Source organism: Petromyzon marinus, chromosome 3 (assembly GCF_048934315.1).
Source record: "Petromyzon marinus isolate PM22_M1 ecotype Great Lakes invasive population chromosome 3, UKy_Petmar_22M1.pri1.0, whole genome shotgun sequence".
Lineage (NCBI taxonomy): Eukaryota > Metazoa > Chordata > Hyperoartia > Petromyzontiformes > Petromyzontidae > Petromyzon > Petromyzon marinus.
Window position 1 is genome coordinate 765,725 of NC_133669.1, and position 20,880 is coordinate 786,604.

The window sequence follows — 20,880 nt, forward strand, 5'->3', positions numbered from 1 at the left end:
TCGTGAGAGAATCTCGTTCAATCACGGGCGTCTGATACCTTGTATGTCAGCATTTGTGAAGTGCCCTATGTGGAGTGTACATGCAATGTTCGAGTGCACGATGATGTTTGTTGGCCATGCTGTATTTTTAATGAGCAAACAAACTGCTTCATTGCAGCGCAATGACCCAGGAAGCCACTGGAGCTATGCACTTTTAAATCATCTAGATTGAAAACGAATTTCTTTAGAACTGCTTTTTGTGTTAAGTTTGTTGTCCAACCCCGCACCTACAATTATCACGGTTGGCTACGTACGGTGCGAAAGAAGTTCAATGTATATACACACACGGCGACGTGATTGAATTCGCCGTTGAGTCCTCCAGGTTCTAAAGTCACCTTAAACTTCATTTACAACTTGATGCGGAGTGTAAAGCTTTAAATCTGATGGCGCGGGAGTAAATCACGGCACATATCTGACTGCAGCGCAGCCTCTCGGCGGGAGCAACGGCTGAGGTAGAGGAATACAGACAGCGTCTGAGTCCCAATCAGATCCGTTGTAAAACAAACTACAAACGACTTTTTTCTCAGATACCGACACATCGCTATTCGGTGTGTTGATCGAAATCACTTCACCCTAGAGAGTACAATTGGTCAACGTGGATTATATATCCCGCGTGTTGTGAAAGGTAGTTGAATGAATGATTAAACAATAAAACTACAAAGCGTAGGTTGAAAAACGCTGAACCAGTCTATTGATTTCCATTACATACCCCAACAGCTCTGCACGGGAAACACGAGCATGAGAATACTCGCTGCGGGTTCTAACCAGGCGACCCGGGTTCGTTTGCCGCTCACGGCCATCAACATCAGTGGAGAAAATTTGAACAGGTCCTGGGCCTCCCCTAGGTCTACTCATCCTCAATGGAGTACTTGGCGCGATGTGTAAACATCGTCACTGGGGAGACAAAGGCGGTCGGGCTTGGTGTTGGCCACCCACCCCCTCGTGTGCCGTCCCGGCCTTCATAGGCGCTACTCGCTAACAGTTAAAGCTATAGGAGGGATCTTTCTCTTTGCACGTCTGTGTGTGTGTATATATCTGTGTTTGTTTATAGCTGCCTGGCGGCTCAGCCGTGCCGGGCGGCTCAGCCGTGCCGGGCGGCTCAGCCGTGCCGGGCGGCTCAGCCGTGCCGGGCGGCTCAGCCGTGCCGGGCGGCTCAGCCGTGCCGGGCGGCTCAGCCGTGCCGGGCGGCTCAGCCGTGCCGGGCGGCTCAGCCGTGCCGGGCGGCTCAGCCGTGCCGGGCGGCTCAGCCGTGCCGGGCGGCTCAGCCGTGCCGGGCGGCTCAGCCGTGCCGGGCGGCTCAGCCGTGCCGGGCGGCTCAGCCGTGCCGGGCGGCTCAGCCGTGCCGGGCGGCTCAGCCGTGCCGGGCGGCTCAGCCGTGCCGGGCGGCTCAGCCGTGCCGGGCGGCTCAGCCGTGCCGGGCGGCTCAGCCGTGCCGTGCGTGCCCCGAGCACCTGCTGACGGATGTGGGAGAGGTCTGCGCGCTCCCGAATGATCTGCCGCGAGCGCCACATGCTCTCCTCGACGCTCTCCAGCTCGTTGGCGAACAAGTAGCTCGAGCGGTAGGCAGAACGCCGCTTGCTGGCGAGCTCCAGCTCCAGCTGTTGCTCCTCCTCCTCCAGCTGCTGCTGCTGCTCATGCTGCTCGTGCTGCTGCTCACGCTGCAGCGTGGACTCGTGCGCGTACTCGTGCGAGTGCTCGTGCTGCCACGCGCGGCTCGTGCTCGACAGCTCCGAGAAGGAGGAGGAGGAGGCGGCGGCACCGAGCCTGCAAGGGCAGCAATAGCAGGGGCAGCGAGATCGTGCTGGGGGTTATTTGACCGTGCGTTCGTACGTATGTTTAACTTATTTCGCACTGTAGGTAACCAACTGTGCTAATCGGAGGTGCGGGGTAATGACAACAAACTAAAAACAAAAAGCTGTTCTCAAGATATTAGTTTTTAGATCTAGCTGATTTAAAAGCGCACAGTTCCAGTGGCTTCCTAATGTCGGAAGCAAGAGCTTTCCAGACGGCCGCAGAATGGCATCTGAAAGCGTGCGATACAGTGACCAACTTTGTTCGATGGCTAGTTGATGCGAGTTCGTGAAGGGGGAGAGGTCAGAAAACGTTTGGATATCGCGACTCACCACTGATGTTTAGCTGTGGCCGGTAACTGAACTCAGGTGTCCTTAGCTCTTTCGGTAAAGTCACGTTGAAGGGAAACAATAAAATAATAAAATATATATATAAAATAACAATTCTCACGAGGAGAATTAGGACTTGGCCTAATCGTATTCCCCATGTAACCCTATGGGCATTCCGTTCCCCATGTGTTCCTATTGGAATCCCGTTGTCCCCCATGTGAGTCTATGGGAATTCTGTATCGTGTAATTGTTTTCCGTGCATCCCGGCGCGTGTGCTGGCTGATACCGGCTGCGGTAGATGGGCACGTAGTACTGGTATCCGGGCTGCAGGTTCTCGTGATCCTGCAGGATGCGCAGGTGACGCGAGCGCTTGACCCGGGGGCTCAGCACGGGGCTCCAGCGGCCCAGGTGGAGCACCTCAGTGCCGGCCGCGACATCCTCCTCCAGCTCGTACGTGCCGCCCTTCCCCCTGAGTGAGAGGTATCGGGGGCGGGGGGGTGCACACGCGGCACTGCTGCTCATGGCGGCTCACCCATGCGAGAGACACGGCCGCCCAGGACCCAGCGCCGGTGGTTCTGGGCCCGAGCAGTGGAAGTGACAACATCGGAGTATTGCGGAAAAGTGCAACTTCAAGAGATTCACGTCTGGATGAGGCAGCCCAAGGTGCATCGTCCTCGCTGATTTCCCCCACTGCTGGTGATCCAAACTAAACTATTTATATTTTACCACAGCGACCTGGCCACAGATGGTAGTTCAGTGGCTTATCATCGTGTGAAAATGTGGAGCTATGGGTGGATTTTCTCCATGAATTCAGGCTATGGTGAATATTCATCAAACACAAAAATCATTCCCCGAGCCTCTCTCTACAAGACACATTAAGTAAAGCACGGTAGTGATATTTATATAATTCACATCATGTTGTTGAGTATGATGCTTGTGATACGTTCAGCATGTCTATGAGTGTGCGCTTGTTTAGTTTCAAGGGGTCAGTGCAGTTGTTCGGCATGGTTAGCGTGGGCCCCACGAGAAATATTTAGCCCTCTTTGGTGGAGGCAATTGCCAATAACTTTTGAAACAACGACTCATCATCGAGGCACAACAGTCTCAGGAAAACACATGTCCATGCGTCCTTTGAAGGCTACACGTTTAAAGCCAATGCCACTTTCGTTCCAGGAACTTTACTTAACGTGATATTGATGTTTGTGCACTGCTTTAGATCGCTTCTCCAACTCGGTTGTTGTCACCCCGATTTCCATTTGCTTCATCGCTGCGCTTTGTTTTTACGCCATCGCTTTTGTAATTTCCGTGAGCCAGGTCCCTCTTGCAGACGAGACCTATCCCGGTCTCGCTACCAAACTGGGCGAACCCTCAATCGTGTGGCACGAACCGGCCGCACGTGGTCGCAATACTCACTCGCACAGGTGGATAGCTCCCTCCCCTTCCGCAGCAGCGTAGTAGTAGTAGTCCCTGTTGGTGGAATCAACGAGCGCCGAGCTGTATTCACGCTTGCTCGACTCGAGGTGCGCCGAGCTGTATACACGCTTGCTCGACTCCAGGGCGGACTTATAACGGGCAGTGGCGGCGTATTCATCCTCGCTGGCGTCGAGCAGAGCGAGCTGGTACTCGCGCTTGCCGGACTTGGCCCTCGTGGCGACAGCGCCGGCGTGCTCGGACGAGGCGAGCTGCCGTCGCGCCGCTCGCTGCTCGCGCAGACGCGCGGCCGCGTGCTCCTGGCGGCCGAGGTCGAGCCGGGCCACGCGGTACTCGTCCGTGATGGCCTCCAGCTGCGCCGTCCGGTAGTCGCGAAGCGAGGCGACGCGCGCCGCTCGGTACTCGCGGTCCGCCGCGTGCAGCTGCGCCTCGGCCGAGCGCAGGCGGGCGTCGCTCAGCTCGACGTTCCGCGCCCGGACCTTGTGGTAGTCGGAGTGAGCGGTGTGCTGCGACACGCTCAGCCCGCGGCTCTTTCTCGCTTGCACGGACATCGCCCCGCTGGTGGTGGTGGTGGTGGTGTAGCCCGACGTAGCCCGACTTGGGACAGCCTTGCTGGAGGACGTGCACTGCGGACAGGTGACACGACGCGACACGACTGAGACACGTGACGTCCACTATCAGCTCGGTGATGCACGCGGGCTACTGAGGTCACGTCAGAGGAATGGCACCGAAACGGACGCCTGCAAGAGCAATGGCAACGATCGTGGTAGATAACGTAGGCAGAGGGCGACCAAGAAAACGATAATGGACTGATGAGGAAGAGGAGGCGCTAGAGAGGAATAATACGGAAACATCAGCAGCAGATGGGCCATGACGATGGTGCTGATGATTATTGTGTTTAGTTTGGCCTTCCCCGCACCTCCAATTACCACGGTTGGCTACGTACGGTGTGAAAAAAGTTCAACATATATACATACAAGATTTGGTCAGCGACCAGGTGTGGAAGTTCTGCGTTGCTAAGCCCGCTAGGCAGACTGTGGAGACAATTCCCAATAAGCGGCAATGCACTTATTGCAAAATGGGATATTTTCGGAATTTTTGGCCTTTGGTTATTTTCACAAAGTTACCGGTAACAGCATAAGCGGTCCATTTTCACATTGAAATCAATGCTTTCCATTAACATTCGGTGAACACCGCTGAGATTGAGAATAAAAGTATGCACTAATTTACACCGGCACACAGTGACCTACTTTAGAGTGGCCTGTAATGGGTTCAGTAATGTCCTCGTGGGCACAGACGCTTGTTGATAATGTGCCCATAATATTTCTTATTCCCTTCACCAATCCTTTTAGTAGCCATTACCATGAATGCATTCATATTTTTGAACTAGGGTCATTATACTACAATAATAGTGTGGGGGTTTATTTTTCAATTACTCGAGCCGGCAGGAACTTGAGCCAGAGGTTTTTATTTTTAAACGAAAAAAACCCGTCTGCATGTAAAGCATCTTCAAGCATCTTCAGTCTCTCGGTGAGCCACTGACACCATCCAACAAATCCCAGTGTGGAGCTCATAAAGAAAGCCGTTATCGCGAACGAGGTGAATAAAGTGGGCGCGTTGAGCGAGGGAGCCATTTAGAGAAATGCAATCACAGGACCAAAGCCCCAGCTGGCTCCCATGTGGCAAACAGCTGCTGCATTTGGGGTCTAGTTCTACATAGGGTGCCGCGGTGGTGAGATATTAACTACCTCGCCTGGTATACAGGAGGTCGTAGATTTGATCCCGACCCTGACGTCTGCTGCTGTATATTTGGAGTTTGCACGTTATCCCTGTGGTCGCTTGGATTTTTCTACAGGTCTTCTGGTTTTTCGCCTCCACATTTATAAGCTTTGCGTTTAAAACATGTGGCTGCTATAAATTTCCACATGAAAAGCCACTTTGTTGAGCTATCATATGTGGCCAGGTCGGTTCTGAAAAAATCGATTCATATCGCTCAGTGGGCCCTACCTGGTAAAATAAAAAATAAGTTAAATTTTAGCTCCAGCCTAGTTACAGGATTTGGTTAAGACGATGAGTAATATTGGAACAGCATCAGCAGCACCAGCAGCAGCATCAGCACATTCCATTGACTGCAAGGGCACCCGGAAAGCTGACCTACATTCTTTAGGCCATTAGTCAATTACTCAAATAGTGTGCCTGGTAATTATAAGTTAAACAAGAAGAGGTGGCTGGGTGGCTTAGCGGTCAAAGCACTGAGCCACCACTGCTGAGATCCTTGGTTTGAAATCAGGTTTCAGCTGGCGGGGATTAAACCAGATTTTCTAGTGTAGTAAGTTGGTGAGTCACTAATGAATACACAACACAGCCAGCAAGTGAGGATTTATAATCCAGGTCTGGTGAAAGTGATTCCTTGCTCAAATAAGCACGGAAGCAGTGCTCATCTTCGATATAAAGCACTGAGTCAGTGCCTGAAATTCCACATTCCTGTGATGGGACAAATCTTCCACAGGACAACCACTGCTGACTTGCACACAAAATTGCACGTATCTGATCGACACCCTGGGAATGATGGGCTCAGTTCACCCCCATCCATGATTTTAACTCGGAAGGCATGTGCGACCATAGGGATTGCTTTTCGTTTGTGCGAAAAGCAAAGTCAAAGGTCAGAGTGCCCACTCAGTGCTCGCAGTTGTTGGGTTGGCTCTCCTGATCCAGATCAGTGTGGGCAGAGGACAATCACTGTTCACTTCCTGTCAATTGGCACTCATTATTTGATCAACCTCAGATACTATGGACAGGGTCAAGTCACTCGTCAAACCCCATCCCCCTCACTCTCCCACCGAAATTTAAACTCTCAAACTGCCCTTCTAATTGCAGACGAATGCTATGCCCCGGAGTATATTTAGCCCGACTATATATACAGCAGAGTGCGGTATATATGTTCGTGTGTGTGTGTAAAACAAGTATTGTAGATGTGAGCAAAGAACCTTGGGGGCTAAACGCGACCGAATCAGCATCCCAGAATCTGTTAGATAATTAAAGTAACTGCATAGTAATGTGAAAATGTTCGAGCGTAAAATTTCGAATATAAAGTTCATACATTGATTTCAATAACGTTAATTTAAGCAGTGATAGTAAGTGACAAAGGGCTGCACATTTGTTTGGTGATGATTCTGCATACATTGTCCCCATACCAAAACAGGTCTTGTGTAACATAATATAATATCCAATATAATATACGTGTACTATAATGCAGACCATGTAATATAATATTCATGTAATTTAATCCAGACCATGCCGACTAGCAAATGCCACTCTCCTCAATTGCTCGATGGTTCAAAGGATGAGGCAGCCTATTAAATAATCATTAATGACAATCCTTATCGCTCCACTGCTCTTGCTTATTGTAATTATAATGTTTAACATTCTTCACAGTCTTTACACACACACAGAACACATGGGAATTGCAACCATGCAAACTAGTTAACAGCGTAATATTTTCTTAAGTTACTGTAGTTTTACTCTTGATTAGACACGGAAATAGGATGCGCGTAAAACACATTTGGCAAACTGAAGAGGCAAATTAGAAAATGAAATGCTGCGTCTCGTGGTGTAAGTATACAACAGGGCCTCATGTACAGCATAATATACATTCTAACATTTCCATCAATTGCATATACAACACACACAAAGTATATAATCTAAACAATATATGTTTAAATGTTAACGTTTTAATGGTGTTATTGCTCTCTTAATCAACGACCAGCGAAGCCAGAAGCGAGGGTGATCTGGCACCTACCTGGTTACTCTCTAAACTCTCGCGAAACAACGGCCAGGTGAGCCTTCAAACGACTCCCTCCTCCTCACTCTACGCACACACGGCACCACAAACCCACAAAGCCGAGCGCACGATACAATCCCAGAGGCGTGCGGCGAGAGGGGACCCGGAGGAAGGATGGGAGAGCGCCAGGGGAGCGCAGGGGGAGCGAGATGGATACCCGAGGGCGTTGCTGCCCGGCGCGCCCATGTATGGCGAGGAACGGCGCTTCCACCGGGGTATTTTCGGCACGCTTACTACGCGATTACCCTGCTCGCTCGCTCGCTCCCCAGCCAAGAGGGCAGACCCCGGTGGCCACGGCAGTGGTCACCGTGGGGCGTGAGTGGCAGTGGAGAGAAGCGCGGGGAAGCGCTTCTGAGCGAGACGCTGAGGGGGCGAGGAGGCAGAGTGCAGGTGATTGAAGCCCACGGGAGAGTGTGGATTTTTTTTATCTTTAACTGAAGAACGAATGAAAATAAATCAAAGCGGAGTCGAGTCACGGTGTCTCTCTGCTCAGTTACCGATAGAGCGGCGCTCAGCTTCACTGGAAATTACACATTCCCATGGCAGGAAAAGTCACAAAATAGAACAATAATTGTTGAATTTTGATTTAAAGCTTTCGTGACTGCAGGGATTCATATCCTTGGTTCTTTCGGTAAAGTCACGAAAAAGGGAAACAATAAAATAATTTAAATATATATATAAAACAATAACATTCTCACGACGTTTCGACTGCAACACAAGCAATCACTTTTTTCAAATTTTCTTGCTGTGGTTTTCACACCTGATGATGATTGCTTGTGTTGCAGTCGAAACGTCCTGATAATTTTATTGGTTTATATATATTTTTCCCTTCTACGTGACTTTACCGAAAGAACCAAGAATATAATCATTGTTGACTTACCGAAAAGGATTACGGGTTTAGTTTTTTGCAATTCCATTGCTTTATTCACAAGTATTTCCATCTATGACCCATCTGGGCCCATTAATTTTCGCAGCACCTGTCCTCCACTGTTGGCGATCATAGTCACCATCGTCACTATATCCAATCTGCCGCTGATGTGTCCACGCCATATCCATAAGTCCAGTACTGCAAGATCACACCACAGACTCGATATTTTACCGTCCAAATATAAGTGTGTATTGTAAGGATACACGCCATATATCTCTGGTATAGGTTAATGCTGGTGCTGTGGTGCATGTGCCTCGCCGCACAGCCAAATATTGACTCGACGATGATACACGGCTGTGCGTGCACCCTCCCTTGTGACGGCACGCATGAGAGAACGTTACGACCCAACGTTTACAAAAAGAGCGGCAATGTTGCGTAGGGATCTATCATCGCAACTGTGATTTCCTCCACCCCTAAGCAAGGGGGGGGGGGGGGGTGGCGTCCCTCTTGAGACGCGCTTTCTCAACTGCGCGGAATAACCCAGTGACAAGCTCAGCTGAAATGTGACGCCCCGTTGGGTAGCGTCACGCTGGCAGCAGTGGTGCAGGGACGGCAGCAGTTGGCTCCCACGCAATGAGCGACCGGTGAGTGGGCACAGCCAGCGATGGCGTCAGTGATGGAGGGGTCAAGCCAAGCGGCCATCTAGTATCCGCAACAGTTGTCAATATCCAATGCTTGACCCTTTAGAGCACTGACGCAGCCCCTCATTGCATCATTATCAGCCATGGTAAATCCACTGCTGGATGAAGGCCTCCCCAAGCCACCACTATCGCCCACAATCCCGTCATGGAACAATCCACATCGCTCCTGCACAAGGGGCGATTTCATCACCATCATCTCCTCTGACAGGAAGCGGCCGAGTTGAATTCAGAAAGGGCCTCACGGAAAAAAATGTCCCACGTGCATTTAGTTAGCTTTTTTCAATTTTGTCAGTTCTTCACACTGTTAATAGAACATTAAAATGTGACTAAAGGTGCATCTTATTTGTAATTAATCATTAATACTATAATTACACATTTTTGTCCATTAAAATAACCACGTTTACCACGTATATCTCTTTTTTGTCGTAATGCCAACTATTTCCCTACGGCAGTTTGGCAGAGAGGTGAGTGAACCCTTCCTATATATTTTTTTTTATTTTCCCCTTGCGGGACACTTCTTGCGGACGGCTCCCTCTGGGAGTCTCGTCCTGGGGTCTCGCTCCCTCTAGGGGTCTCGTTCCCTTCTCTCTCTCGTCGCCGTCTCAGGCACAACCCCCCTTGGCAGTTCACACTTCACACACTCGCCCCGGGGGGGCATGTCGGGATGTGAGTGGACAAACTCGGAGCTCAGCGAACTCAGCCCACCACGCGTTAACACGACTTGTTAAACTATTAGTTCCCTCGACACGCAGCGCCTACTCAGTTTCATTGGAGACCGAATCCCCTTTCGCGAGCCGTCACGACACCAGGAAAGCAATAGCAGGTGCCTTGGCACATAAATAAAGTGAGTTTGTTTCATTTCGTGTGGAGCTTGGCAGCTGGGATTATTCAATTTAAGAAACCTCACCCCAATGAATATTCTACTGCTTCCAATGAGACCCTAGGCCAGCCATCTCAATGTCACGCACAAGCATGGCTCCAACTCGCGTCCTGGACGCAACTCCTAGAGGGTGGGAGGGAGGGAAGGATGGTAAAATAAATAAAAATTGTCTTCTCAACGATGCAGTCGCGAGCCCCAGTGTGTGTCCAAGGCACGCACTCCGCAGTGTGCACCACCACGCGAGTTGCAGTCACGCGCATGCCCGAGTGACGCTGCGCAGACCTCGCCGTGTGTGGGGACAGCACTCACGGGCAGGAGAGGTTTTTATCGCGCGCCCCTCTCGAGGGTGCTCTTCGGGGGCGAGCCCATTTCAACGATTCGAAGCCACCTCGCAATATGTGCCCTTTTAAAGAAGAGTTGTGTGTGCTCGTGAGTTGGGGGGTGTTGGACCCCAAGGAATAAAGGGCGACTCTCCTCGATGCGTGAACCCACCACTCCCCCTATTCACTGCGCTGCTGTTCAAATATTCACTGCGCTGCTGTTAAAATATCACGAATGTGACGACGGTTGCTTCAGGGCTGGAACACAGCCGCACACTTTCAAAGGGCCCTGCAGGCGGGGGTGCCCTACAGGCGAGGGTGCCCTACAGGCAGGGGGTGCCCTACAGGCAGGGGGTGCCCTACAGGCAGGGGGTGCCCTGCAGGTAGGGGGTGCCCTACAGGCAGGGGGTGCCCTACAGGCGAGGGTGCCCTACAGGCAGGGGGTGCCCTACAGGCAGGGGGTGCCCTACAGGCAGGGGGTGCCCTGCAGGTAGGGGGTGCCCTACAGGCAGGGGGTGCCCTACAGGCGAGGGTGCCCTACAGGCAGGGGGTGCCCTACAGGCGAGGGTGCCCTACAGGCAGGGGGTGCCCTACAGGCAGGGGGTGCCCTACAGGCAGGGGGTGCCCTGCAGGTAGGGGGTGCCCTACAGGCAGGGGGTGCCCTACAGGCGAGGGTGCCCTACAGGCAGGGGGTGCCCTACAGGCGAGGGTGCCCTACAGGCAGGGGGTGCCCTACAGGCGAGGGTGCCCTACAGGCAGGGGGTGCCCTACAGGCGGGGGTGCCCTACATGCAGGGGGTGCCCTACAGGCGGGGGTGCCCTACAGGCAGGGGGTGCCCTACAGGCGGACGGTTACCGCCGGTTGTTAATTACGTTGCAGTGAGCCGGTAGTTCACGCTATCAATATCAGTGGTGGAAATGAGGCCAGAACGCAAGGTGGAAGGCGTGAAAGCGTAAACCCTGTGACTGCGTTCCGGAAGGAATCAATTATTCATTTTTCTTTATTAATTTGACTCAGATCGACCCCCGAGAGGTCTAGACACGCAGAGACCCACAGACACGCACAGAGACCCACAGACACGCAGAGAGACCCACAGACACGCACAGAGACCCACAGACACGCACAGAGACTCACAGAGACCCACAGACACGCAGAGACCCACAGACACGCACAGAGACCCACAGACACGCACAGAGACCCACAGACACGCACAGAGACCCACAGACACGCAGAGAGACCCACAAACACGCACAGAGACCCACAGAGACCCACAGACACGCACAGAGACCCACAGACACGCAGAGACCCACAGACACGCACAGAGACCCACAGACACGCACAGAGACCCACAGACACGCACAGAGACCCACAGACACGCACAGAGACCCACGGACACGCACAGAGACCCACAGACACGCACAGAGACCCACATACACGCACAGAGACCCACAGACACGCACAGAGACCCACAGACACGCACAGAGACCCACAGACACGCACAGAGACCCACAGACACGCACAGAGACCCACAGACACGCACAGAGACCCACAGACACGCACATAGATCCACAGACACGCACAGAGACCCACGGACACGCACAGAGACCCACAGACACGCACAGAGACCCACCGACACGCACAGAGACCCACAGACACGCACAGAGACTCACAGACACGCACAGAGACCCACATACACGCACAGAGACCCACAGACACGCACAGAGACCCACAGACACGCACAGAGACCCACAGACACGCACAGAGACCCACAGACACGCACAGAGACCCACAGACACGCACAGAGACCCACAGACACGCACAGAGACCCACAGACACGAACAGCGACCCACAGACACGCACAGAGACCCACAGACACGAACAGCGACCCACAGACACGCACAGAGACCCACAGAAACCCACAGACACGCACAGAGACCCACAGACACGCACAGAGACCCACAGACACGCACAGAGACCCACAGACACGCACAGAGACCCACAGACACGCACAGAGACCCACAGACACGCACAGAGACCCACAGACACGCACAGAGACCCACAGACACGCACAGAGACCCACAGACACGCACAGAGACCCACAGACACGCACAGAGACCCACAGACACGCACAGAGACCCACAGACACGCACAGAGACCCACAGACACGCACAGAGACCCACAGACACGCACAGAGACCCACAGACGGAGCGAAGCTCCTCCTCCTTCTCAGAGTTGAACGCCTCAAAGAGCATCGCACCAACTTGCACGCCCGCGGCAATCAGGTGAGCTGGGATCACAATGAGAGCATGTGTTTACGTTTAGAGTGATTGGTTTGAGAAGAGTGCCATGCACCTAGATAAGAGTGGGGCTATATTTACCTTTGTGCGAGAGGATCTGGAGGCGCGCCAAGGTTTAGCGCCATCACAACCCCGGAGGAAACGGGGTCAAGCACTCGCTGCTGAAACAGTGGCTATTGTAATCCTGCAGACACACTTCCCTATCCAGTGCGTTCATCCAGAGTGTTTCTGTGTCTCACGTGTGCTCCTGGTATGCCGCGTCAAAGTGCGTCATCGGCAATGAAGACATTCGGTTTTTTTAAAAAATTGCTTAAATAAAACAGATAAAGTTAATAACAAAGCATTTACATTGCTGATGTTTACTCTTGCTTTGGCAATGTTGCAGTCTCAACGCCAATGATTCACGCAGGCAATTCTGAGTAACGAGAATTTCGAGGCGGCCTCTGCGTTGAGACGTTTGACCCAATTTCATTAGCGAGTGTTGGGCTCACGGCAGGAAAGCGGAGCGCCTGGGGAAGATAGGTCGCTCCTACATGACTCCTGATATCATCATGGTCAAATCCATTGATCTTACTTGAGATCGTAAAGGTACACACACAATGGTTCTTGTTCGCAACACATCTTACATTAGATTTCGATTTAAAGCTTTCGTGACTGCAAGGATTCATCTTCTTTGGTTCTTTCGGTAAAGTCACGTAGAATGAGAATAAACAGACAGTCTCGTCCCCTTCACCTGATGAAGGCCGCTTGTGTTGTAGCCGAAACGTCGTGAGAATATTATTGTGTTATTTTATTTTATCAATTTATTGTTTTATTCTCATTCTACGTGACTTTACCGAAAGAACCAAAGAAGGTCTTACATTAGGTCAAGCATCAAGTTAAATTGTTTAAATAAACTTGGCGCTTGTTTAAATAAACCGAAGCATGCTAGGTACCATGTCTATAGTGGTGATATGTTAACTACCAGGACGTTGTGGCTTCAATCCAGACCGGGACGCCTGTATATTTGGAGTTTGCATGTTCTGCCTGTGGTCGCATAGATTTTTCCTCGGGTCCACCGGTTTTTCCCTCCACACTCAAGATTCATAACTGGCTGTGATGTTTCCATCCTACCTTCCGATGTTAGCTGTTATTTTCGACTCTCTGATTTTACATTAACAGGTTAAATGTCTCACACTAACACAGCCACCGTTGCTCATGTTCTCAATCTCGATGTGGCGGTGGCTCTGCGATCTTACATTGATATGCTAATCTCTCACAATACAATGGCCACCTCCGCACCGTCGTCATGGAGGTAGCTCCCCGATCTTCCATTGACATGCAAATTTCTCACTTTAACATCACTAGCCCCGCCCATTTCGGTCATGACCCTTGGGCTACACCCATTTCAAACCTTTAAGACAGCCTGCCGCCTCAGCAGCTTTCCCCCACTTTTTTCTCCTGATGACAATCGCTTGTGTTGCGATCAAAACATCGTGATACTTATTTTTTATTCACTTTATTTTAAATAAAAAAAATATATACGTGACTTTGCCAAAAGACCCACAGAATACGTGGAGATACTTGTTTGTCATATGTATTTTACACGTACGATTTTAGCAACTTGTGTCTGTCTGGACTGCTGTTAAGTATCACCACAATAAGGACATGAACAGGATAATGTATAATTATAGAACTTTATTACAATTATTTGTATAATACAACATTGAACTTGCTGTGTGGAATACTGCTTAAACATGTATACATATGAGCATACACATCCACATTAACTTATATGTGAAAAGGCCACGTCATAAATTCACTGAAACCCACCAGCATTGTACAATGTTGGCCAATCACGAGGGACACGAGCAGTCTTTTAAATAAACATTGCGCAGCCAACACATAATAGCCGGGTGAAACCTAGGTAACAATATCCCAGCAACACAGAGGATTCACCTCCTGCCATACAACGCCGTGTATATCGCTTGTATAATCCCCCTACAACAATGTGCCAAGTGCGCCTTTGTAAATGTGTTCACAGTGGTATAGTGAGCCGGCGACCAATCAGGGTAAGGGTGGAGCAAGGGACCCGAGTCTTACGTTGCACTGTGGTGATGTGAACATGCTTCACATCGCGCAAAAATCCAGTGTGAATGGTTCCCAGCATAAACCACAGTCTTACAACACCGCCCACGCATATTTATTGTTACAGGCTGTGGAATTCATTCAATAAGGCCCTCCAGTTTGTTGTGTAAATGATGGTGGAACACTTTTAACAACCAAACTAGGTCTATTCCCAATGTTCGTACTTATGAGCACAATCCTCCAAATGTGTACCATGTTCAAAACAGTCATGAGCAGGTTTGACTAAAATGCCTGTACCGACAGCACTGCCTGTAAACTTGCAGCGTAAATGGTGCAGTGCGGCCCACTCGCCGTGCATCACCGCGGCAATCAACGCAACCACAGCCCGAGGCGGTTACCACATCATGCTGAAGGTTTCCAATATTCTAGATTTGAAGCTTTCGTGACTGCAAGGATCCATACTCGTTGGTTCTATTCGGTAAAGTCACGTAAAGTCACATGTTGTTTTATTTTTTACCTACGTGACTTTACCGAATAGAACCAAAGAGTATGTTTCCAATATTTACAGACATTGGCAGTCATTGATAAGAATGACACCATATCTCGTCTTTAAATTAGTGTTTGATAACAATGCGTTTTTTCACCAGTGTCGGTTTCAATCCACGTAGCCAGTGCCTCGGCATTCAGAAACACTGACACGCAGGAGCATGGAGTATTTAAGGTCACAAAGTGGAAGGTGAACTCTTGTACTGTCACAATAGCCTCCTACTCCGGATAGGTCCACTCTGTACTACTCATAACAGCTTCTGCATTTAAACCTGAGGCAACAGTTGCTACGTATGTATTGATATATTTTGAATTTCTTTCACACCGTACGTAGCCAACCATACTTATCGGAGGTGCTGGGGGAAAGGACAATAAACTAAACACAAAATGCAGCTACAACAGAGAATGCCATATTGTATCCAGTTATAACCTTCCAGAGCTATGTTAACTCTAAAAGTGTTAATTATATGATATCCTTAGGGACAATTCCCCCACAATCTATATATTAAACACAAAATAAAATACATGTACCATAACAGGAGAAGACAAAGGCCAATTAATATAAAAGGACTGCAGCACTCTAATTATATTGTATTAATTAGGGCACTGAACTTAAGTTACGCAGGAAAACTTTCCAGGGTATATTAGCCACATGCAAAAATATTGCTATTCAGTCTGTTGGAAAAATGGTCCATGTTTTCTGGGTTTATATGTTAGACAATACATTATATAAAAAGATCAACCAATAATTTGGCAAATTTATTTCTTTCAACATTTGCTTTAATACTACTCAATTACAAATAAAGGCTGCAGATATGAACAGGTGGGATGAATGCAATTTAATGTTTTCTGTTACGTCACCTGGCAAACACCACACCAAACACACCATCAATAATCATAACCATATTTGTAGTGACACCGATTGCATTACACACGAATACCAAACTGACACTGGTGTGATCAAAGAAGGACCAAGTGACAAAAATTGGATCAAACTTTTTTTTTCGAGTACACTTTCATTCAAGTTGTCTTACAAGACGGTCAGAGTCACCTCATGAAAGCTCAATGCAACCTGTTCAGCACCGGGACCACATGTCCCAACAATCATCATCCTGATGAAGGATACTAGTGCAGAGGAAGTTTACACCAATTCAGGAAATCATCCCTCCCACAATTATCATATCAGGTACATTGCCAATATATTATAGAGAACCTTTAAGTTATTAGATCCACCATTATTTTGTCTTCAGTGTAGATACCTCCATCCCATTAAATTCTTTATAAAAGAAACTTACAGGCTGACAAAATATTTATTCGATTTTTTTGGATATCATTCCCATCTTGTTAACCGATCTATTTCTTCCGATTGTCAGCAAAGACGTGGTGTAGTGGCACCATTGTCAATAATTGGGACACCACTACATTTTTACGAAACGTCTGCCAAACACGGACGAATCGTCACGATGGGGGCTCGACATGCATCGCACTAGCTCACGCTTCCACCGCCGGCGCGGTTACGCTCCAGCACGGCGCGCGGCGCAAACTCGCGCACGTCGTGCAGGCTGTTGAAGTGGCCGGGGCCACCGGTGGCCACGTCATGGAGCTGCTCCTGAAGCCGGCGCTCCTCGCGTCGCTCCAGCACCCCTCGCTCCTCGTACGGCTGCCCCAGGTCTCCCCCGCGCGCCATCCACTCCAGGTTGTAGCCCACGAAGCCCACGACCAGCGCCGCGGGGAAGGTCACGTAGGGCGCGTAGGTGCGCATCGCGGTCCAGATGATCGGCCACATGACGCTCTACTCTGCGAGGGTTTGGAGAAAGCACATCAACAACGGCCCGTCTTTTTGTGCTGTCTTTTGTTGCGGTTTTGTATCTGTCAAGTGCAAAGGAGGGTGATGCGTTCCAGAATGTCAGCAGCGTAGAGTGCGAAGAAGGCAGCAGAGCGTTTTGTGTGGTGGTTTGGGCAAACATTTTCAGGTGGCGAGATGGAGAGACGTCCAAAGGCTGGTAGCGTTATGTGTCAAGCTTCTGACCAATGGCAATATAACTAAAAGTAGTAGGTGGGACAGAATGTACTTTTTGTTTAAAACAGGCGAGAACCCGTTGTGAGAAAGTCTATTTTTCGAGGGAGATCTGAAACGGTAAGAATCTAAACAAACGGTCAGACCACAACATCATTAACTTTACATGTGAACATTACACAATAAGCAATAAAATAGCAATGCAGTCTATCATTGTAATAACTTGATTTCCGATAAAGACAACTGTGGAATTTGGCATATTGTATTGCAAAGTCAATGACACTCATAAAACACGCGTTGATACAAGACCATCACCAATCCAAATAAAACATCTTCAGGAGAACATTACTGTAGCAAGACTCGCATACTAATTGTTCTGTAGCCATGGGGGTTTCTCGTCATTTACAGATGTGATTGACACACTCCCTTGGCGAGGGTTACGACCGACTCGTGTGTTGTGGCCAGGTAACGAGTCACAGTTTTAAGCAACTCCTCGAACGAGGCCCGATTATAATTATAATCCACTACCCCACCCTTAACACCATGCCACTGCGCTACTGAAGCCTGAGTTCGACTCATGGCTAACGTCAGTGGCGAGCAATACGAGAACCTGCCCTGGGCCTCCTCTCCCCCCTTCGCCAAGGCGCACCGATGTCGTGTGGTCCAACAAACGGCACGACTCACGGGCCACGGGGAGGAAGGCCTTCATCCAGCAGTGGAGTGACAAATGGGCTGTAACTTAAAATCATACCCGGCTCTCACGCTCACGAAGGCCCGAGGGTGATGCTTCTCGAATCGCGCGAAGGCCCTGTTAGTCGGTGAAGTTCCCCAAGGCCGCGTGGGCCCTTGAGAGCCGTGTCGTCAATGCCCTGTATTGCTCACTGAAGGCACTGTACTAGACAAAGGCCCTGCACGCGGAAAGCCCTGTGTGACCACTGCAGGCCCTGCTGACTGAAGGCCGAGCTCTGGCCACGGAAGGCCCTGGACTACGCGACGAAGGCCAAGCGCTGTTCAGGCCCCGAGTGAAGGTGACACGCGGGGGAGCCCCCCCACCCCGCCTGCCTGACCCCTACGGAAGCCGCTCGGGCAGCTCAATTGCGAAACGCGTTATACGAACAGCAGTCAACAATCAAGTGCAAGCCGCTGACAGCATTACTCCTGCTGCTTGTTTGTGCCATTGCACCTCGACGATGTGAAATGATGACACTCGAGTGATAGCATGACACTGAAATAACGATTGGCACGCAGCGACTCGGTGCACCGCATCGCTCTCAATGCGCGGGCCGCTTCTGTGTCATAGTTCATAGTTAGTTCATAGTTCATTTATTTGGTATAGCCCTGTGAGCCATTCGGCTCTTGAATCGGGTGCAACCGCAACAAATAAAAAACATGAACAAGAAAACATCTTAAAGTGATTATGTGACTGTGCAAACAGAAAATACAGGAAAAAAATATCAAAATATTCCTGAAATAGCATCGTACACCAACGCCGTGTGCAAAAATCCCAGTGGGATGCAAGTCAAATAACAACAACAACAACCACAAGACAACTAAGATTAAAGCCATCAGTCTAACTCCGTACTACAATAAACAAAACATGGCCAAAACAAATTTTTTTTCGAAATCACCAAAATAAAAGCCATAAATCCAATGTAACAGTGATCATAGGGACTGTGACCGAATTTTTAACAATAAACTACATAAATAAATTATAACACCAACATCTAAAGCCATATTTTAGGCCACTGAATAGCAGTGGCAGCTAGGGTTGTACAACTCCTCTAGAGCAGTTTTGAGTGAAGATCTCATAGGTAGTGATTCAAGTTGCAGTTTATTGGCAATAGCATTCCAGACCCTGGGGGCATCAATAGCAAAGGCCCTTCCTCCAGTTTTTGTACGGCAATAGGGAATGTGAAGCTGGTAAATGGGCGAAGACCTGAGGTCAAATTTGTTCTTTGAAACAGAGAGGAGATCCAGTAGGTAGTCTGCGGAATTTTTTGTAAGTACATCGTGAATAAATAAGATCTGGTGCACAAGCCGTCGAACATTAAGAGATGTTAAGTGGTGAGTCCTATATGGGCAGTTCAATGCAAATCTTAAGGTCGAGTGATAGATGGAATCAAGCTTCTTCAGTACAGTACTTGGGGCTGATTTATACACGATGTCACAGTAGTCAAGTAGAGGCAGTATGGTGGCTTTTATGAATTCCAAACGGAACATTGGGGGGAAGCAGTGCTTGTGTCGATACAGAAAACCAATTTTTATTTTTGTCTTTTTACCAATATAATCAATGTGATCTTCAAAACTAAGTTTTGAATCCAGGATGACCCCAAGATACTTATAGATCTTGACTTGCTCTATTTGATAATTATTCAAGGAATGTAATTGAGGAAAAATAACTTCCTGCTTTAGTCCTGGAGAGAAGCATAGCACCTTGGTTTTGGAGGTATTCAGGACTAGTTTAAGAGAAACTAGCTGATGTTGTAGTTTGTTGAAATCACCCTGGAGCTTAGCAATCACGTCATCCGGAGAGCGGCCAGCAGTAATCAGTATCGTGTCATCTGCAAAAGATTTACCCTGGAATGATCCAGTTCAGTGCCCAAGTCATTAACATAAAGAGAGAACAAGAGGGGGCCGAGGATGGAACCCTGTGGAACCCCTTTTGTTATCTTAACACTGTTTGACCTCCAACCATCTGTGAATACAGTTTGGGTGCGAGAAAAGAGGTAATTTTTTAACAATTGTACTGTGTTCTCGGAAAAACCGAGGCAACTTAGTTTACTAAGCAGGGTGTTGTGGTCAACTGTATCAAAAGCTTTGGACAGGTCAAGAAAAAGACAGGCACAGTACTGCTTATTATCAAGGCAATTGTAAATTTGATTCAAAGAGTCTAATGCAGCAGATGTGGTGCTGCATTTTTTCCGGAACCCAGATTGTTTTAGATGTAGTAGATTGTTGGTGGACAGGAAACTGCTAATTTGGTAGTTCAATAATTTTTCAAAAAATTTCATCAATAGGGACAAAATTGAGATAGGTCGGTAGTTATTGGGATCATCTTTAGGGCCCCCTTTGTGAAGTGGACGGACATAGGAATGTTTCCATTCTAGAGGAACTGATGCTTCTTTGATGGACAGGTTGAAAATATGGGCTATAGGTTTGTATATTAGGTGACCAACAGTTAGTAGAGCAAAGATGGGAAAACTATCTGCTCCGGTAGAGGAGGACCCTTTGAGGTAGGACAGTTGTTTCAGAACATTACTTTCGTGGATTGGTTGTCAACTATTTTTTTGGGATCTGAAAAATATTCCCCATTTCATTACGCTGCGGCGCAAGGCGGCACACAGCGACGAGTGAACAGACGCAGACACGCGTGTCTCTCATTGCGGGCAGCATTGAGACCGTGGTTGTTGTCCACCGAGGTCCCTGAGCCTGGGGTGAACATTCCACTCACGCCCGGCGGGGGTCAGTCTCTCTCAGTCGGACAAAAGTCAAGAGGTAAATCATCGCGTCCATTGCCACTGATGGCATCCGCCCATCCATTCCTTCTGCCAAACCCCGCGGTGTTTTTATGAAGTCGAACCCAACCTCAAAGGTGCCCCTTTAAGGGTCCCACGGTGTGGCTTTAAGTATTCCTCTCGCTTGTCAGCCTCTGTGTGCAACTCGGGCCCGGCTCAGCTCCTCTCGGATGTGAGCCCGGCCTGTGCGAGGTGATTCACAGCGCTCAGGGGAGCGAACTTGCGTCAACCAAAGGGA

The 20,880-nt window shown here is 49.3% G+C and overlaps 2 protein-coding genes across 5 annotated transcripts in view; both read right to left on the minus strand.

Moving 5' to 3' along the window:
• LOC116951049 (myomesin-1-like) overlaps positions 1–7,578 on the minus strand; it is a 52,817-nt gene extending 45,239 nt beyond the window's left edge. Inside the window, exons 1-4 of one of the 2 annotated variants that reach the window (XM_032969404.2) lie at positions 7,390–7,578; positions 3,573–4,216; positions 2,446–2,628; positions 1,491–1,803 (exon numbers count right to left, since the gene is read on the minus strand). In XM_032969404.2, the coding sequence (XP_032825295.2) occupies positions 1,491–1,803; positions 2,446–2,628; positions 3,573–4,141 (1,065 nt within the window). In that variant the 5' untranslated portion in view covers positions 4,142–4,216; positions 7,390–7,578. The remainder of the gene's footprint in view (positions 1–1,490; positions 1,804–2,445; positions 2,629–3,572; positions 4,217–7,389) is intronic. The other variant, XM_076072077.1, reaches the window with a different exon arrangement.
• A 6,581-nt stretch (positions 7,579–14,159) lies between these two features.
• Positions 14,160–18,381, minus strand: SMIM12 (small integral membrane protein 12). Of its 3 annotated transcripts, none has more exons than XM_032969425.2 (2): positions 17,879–18,381; positions 14,160–16,907 (listed from the first exon to the last, which is right to left on the minus strand). In XM_032969425.2, exon 2 carries the CDS (start codon positions 16,894–16,896, stop codon positions 16,597–16,599), a length of 300 nt encoding a protein of 99 aa, XP_032825316.1. In that variant the 5' UTR covers positions 16,897–16,907; positions 17,879–18,381; the 3' UTR covers positions 14,160–16,596. The 3 variants fall into 3 exon arrangements, with proteins under 3 accessions (XP_032825316.1, XP_075928207.1, XP_032825307.1); XM_076072092.1 differs by having other exon boundaries at positions 17,812–18,375; XM_032969416.2 differs by having other exon boundaries at positions 14,160–16,902; positions 17,879–18,239.
• Positions 18,382–20,880: the final 2,499 nt, after the last annotated feature.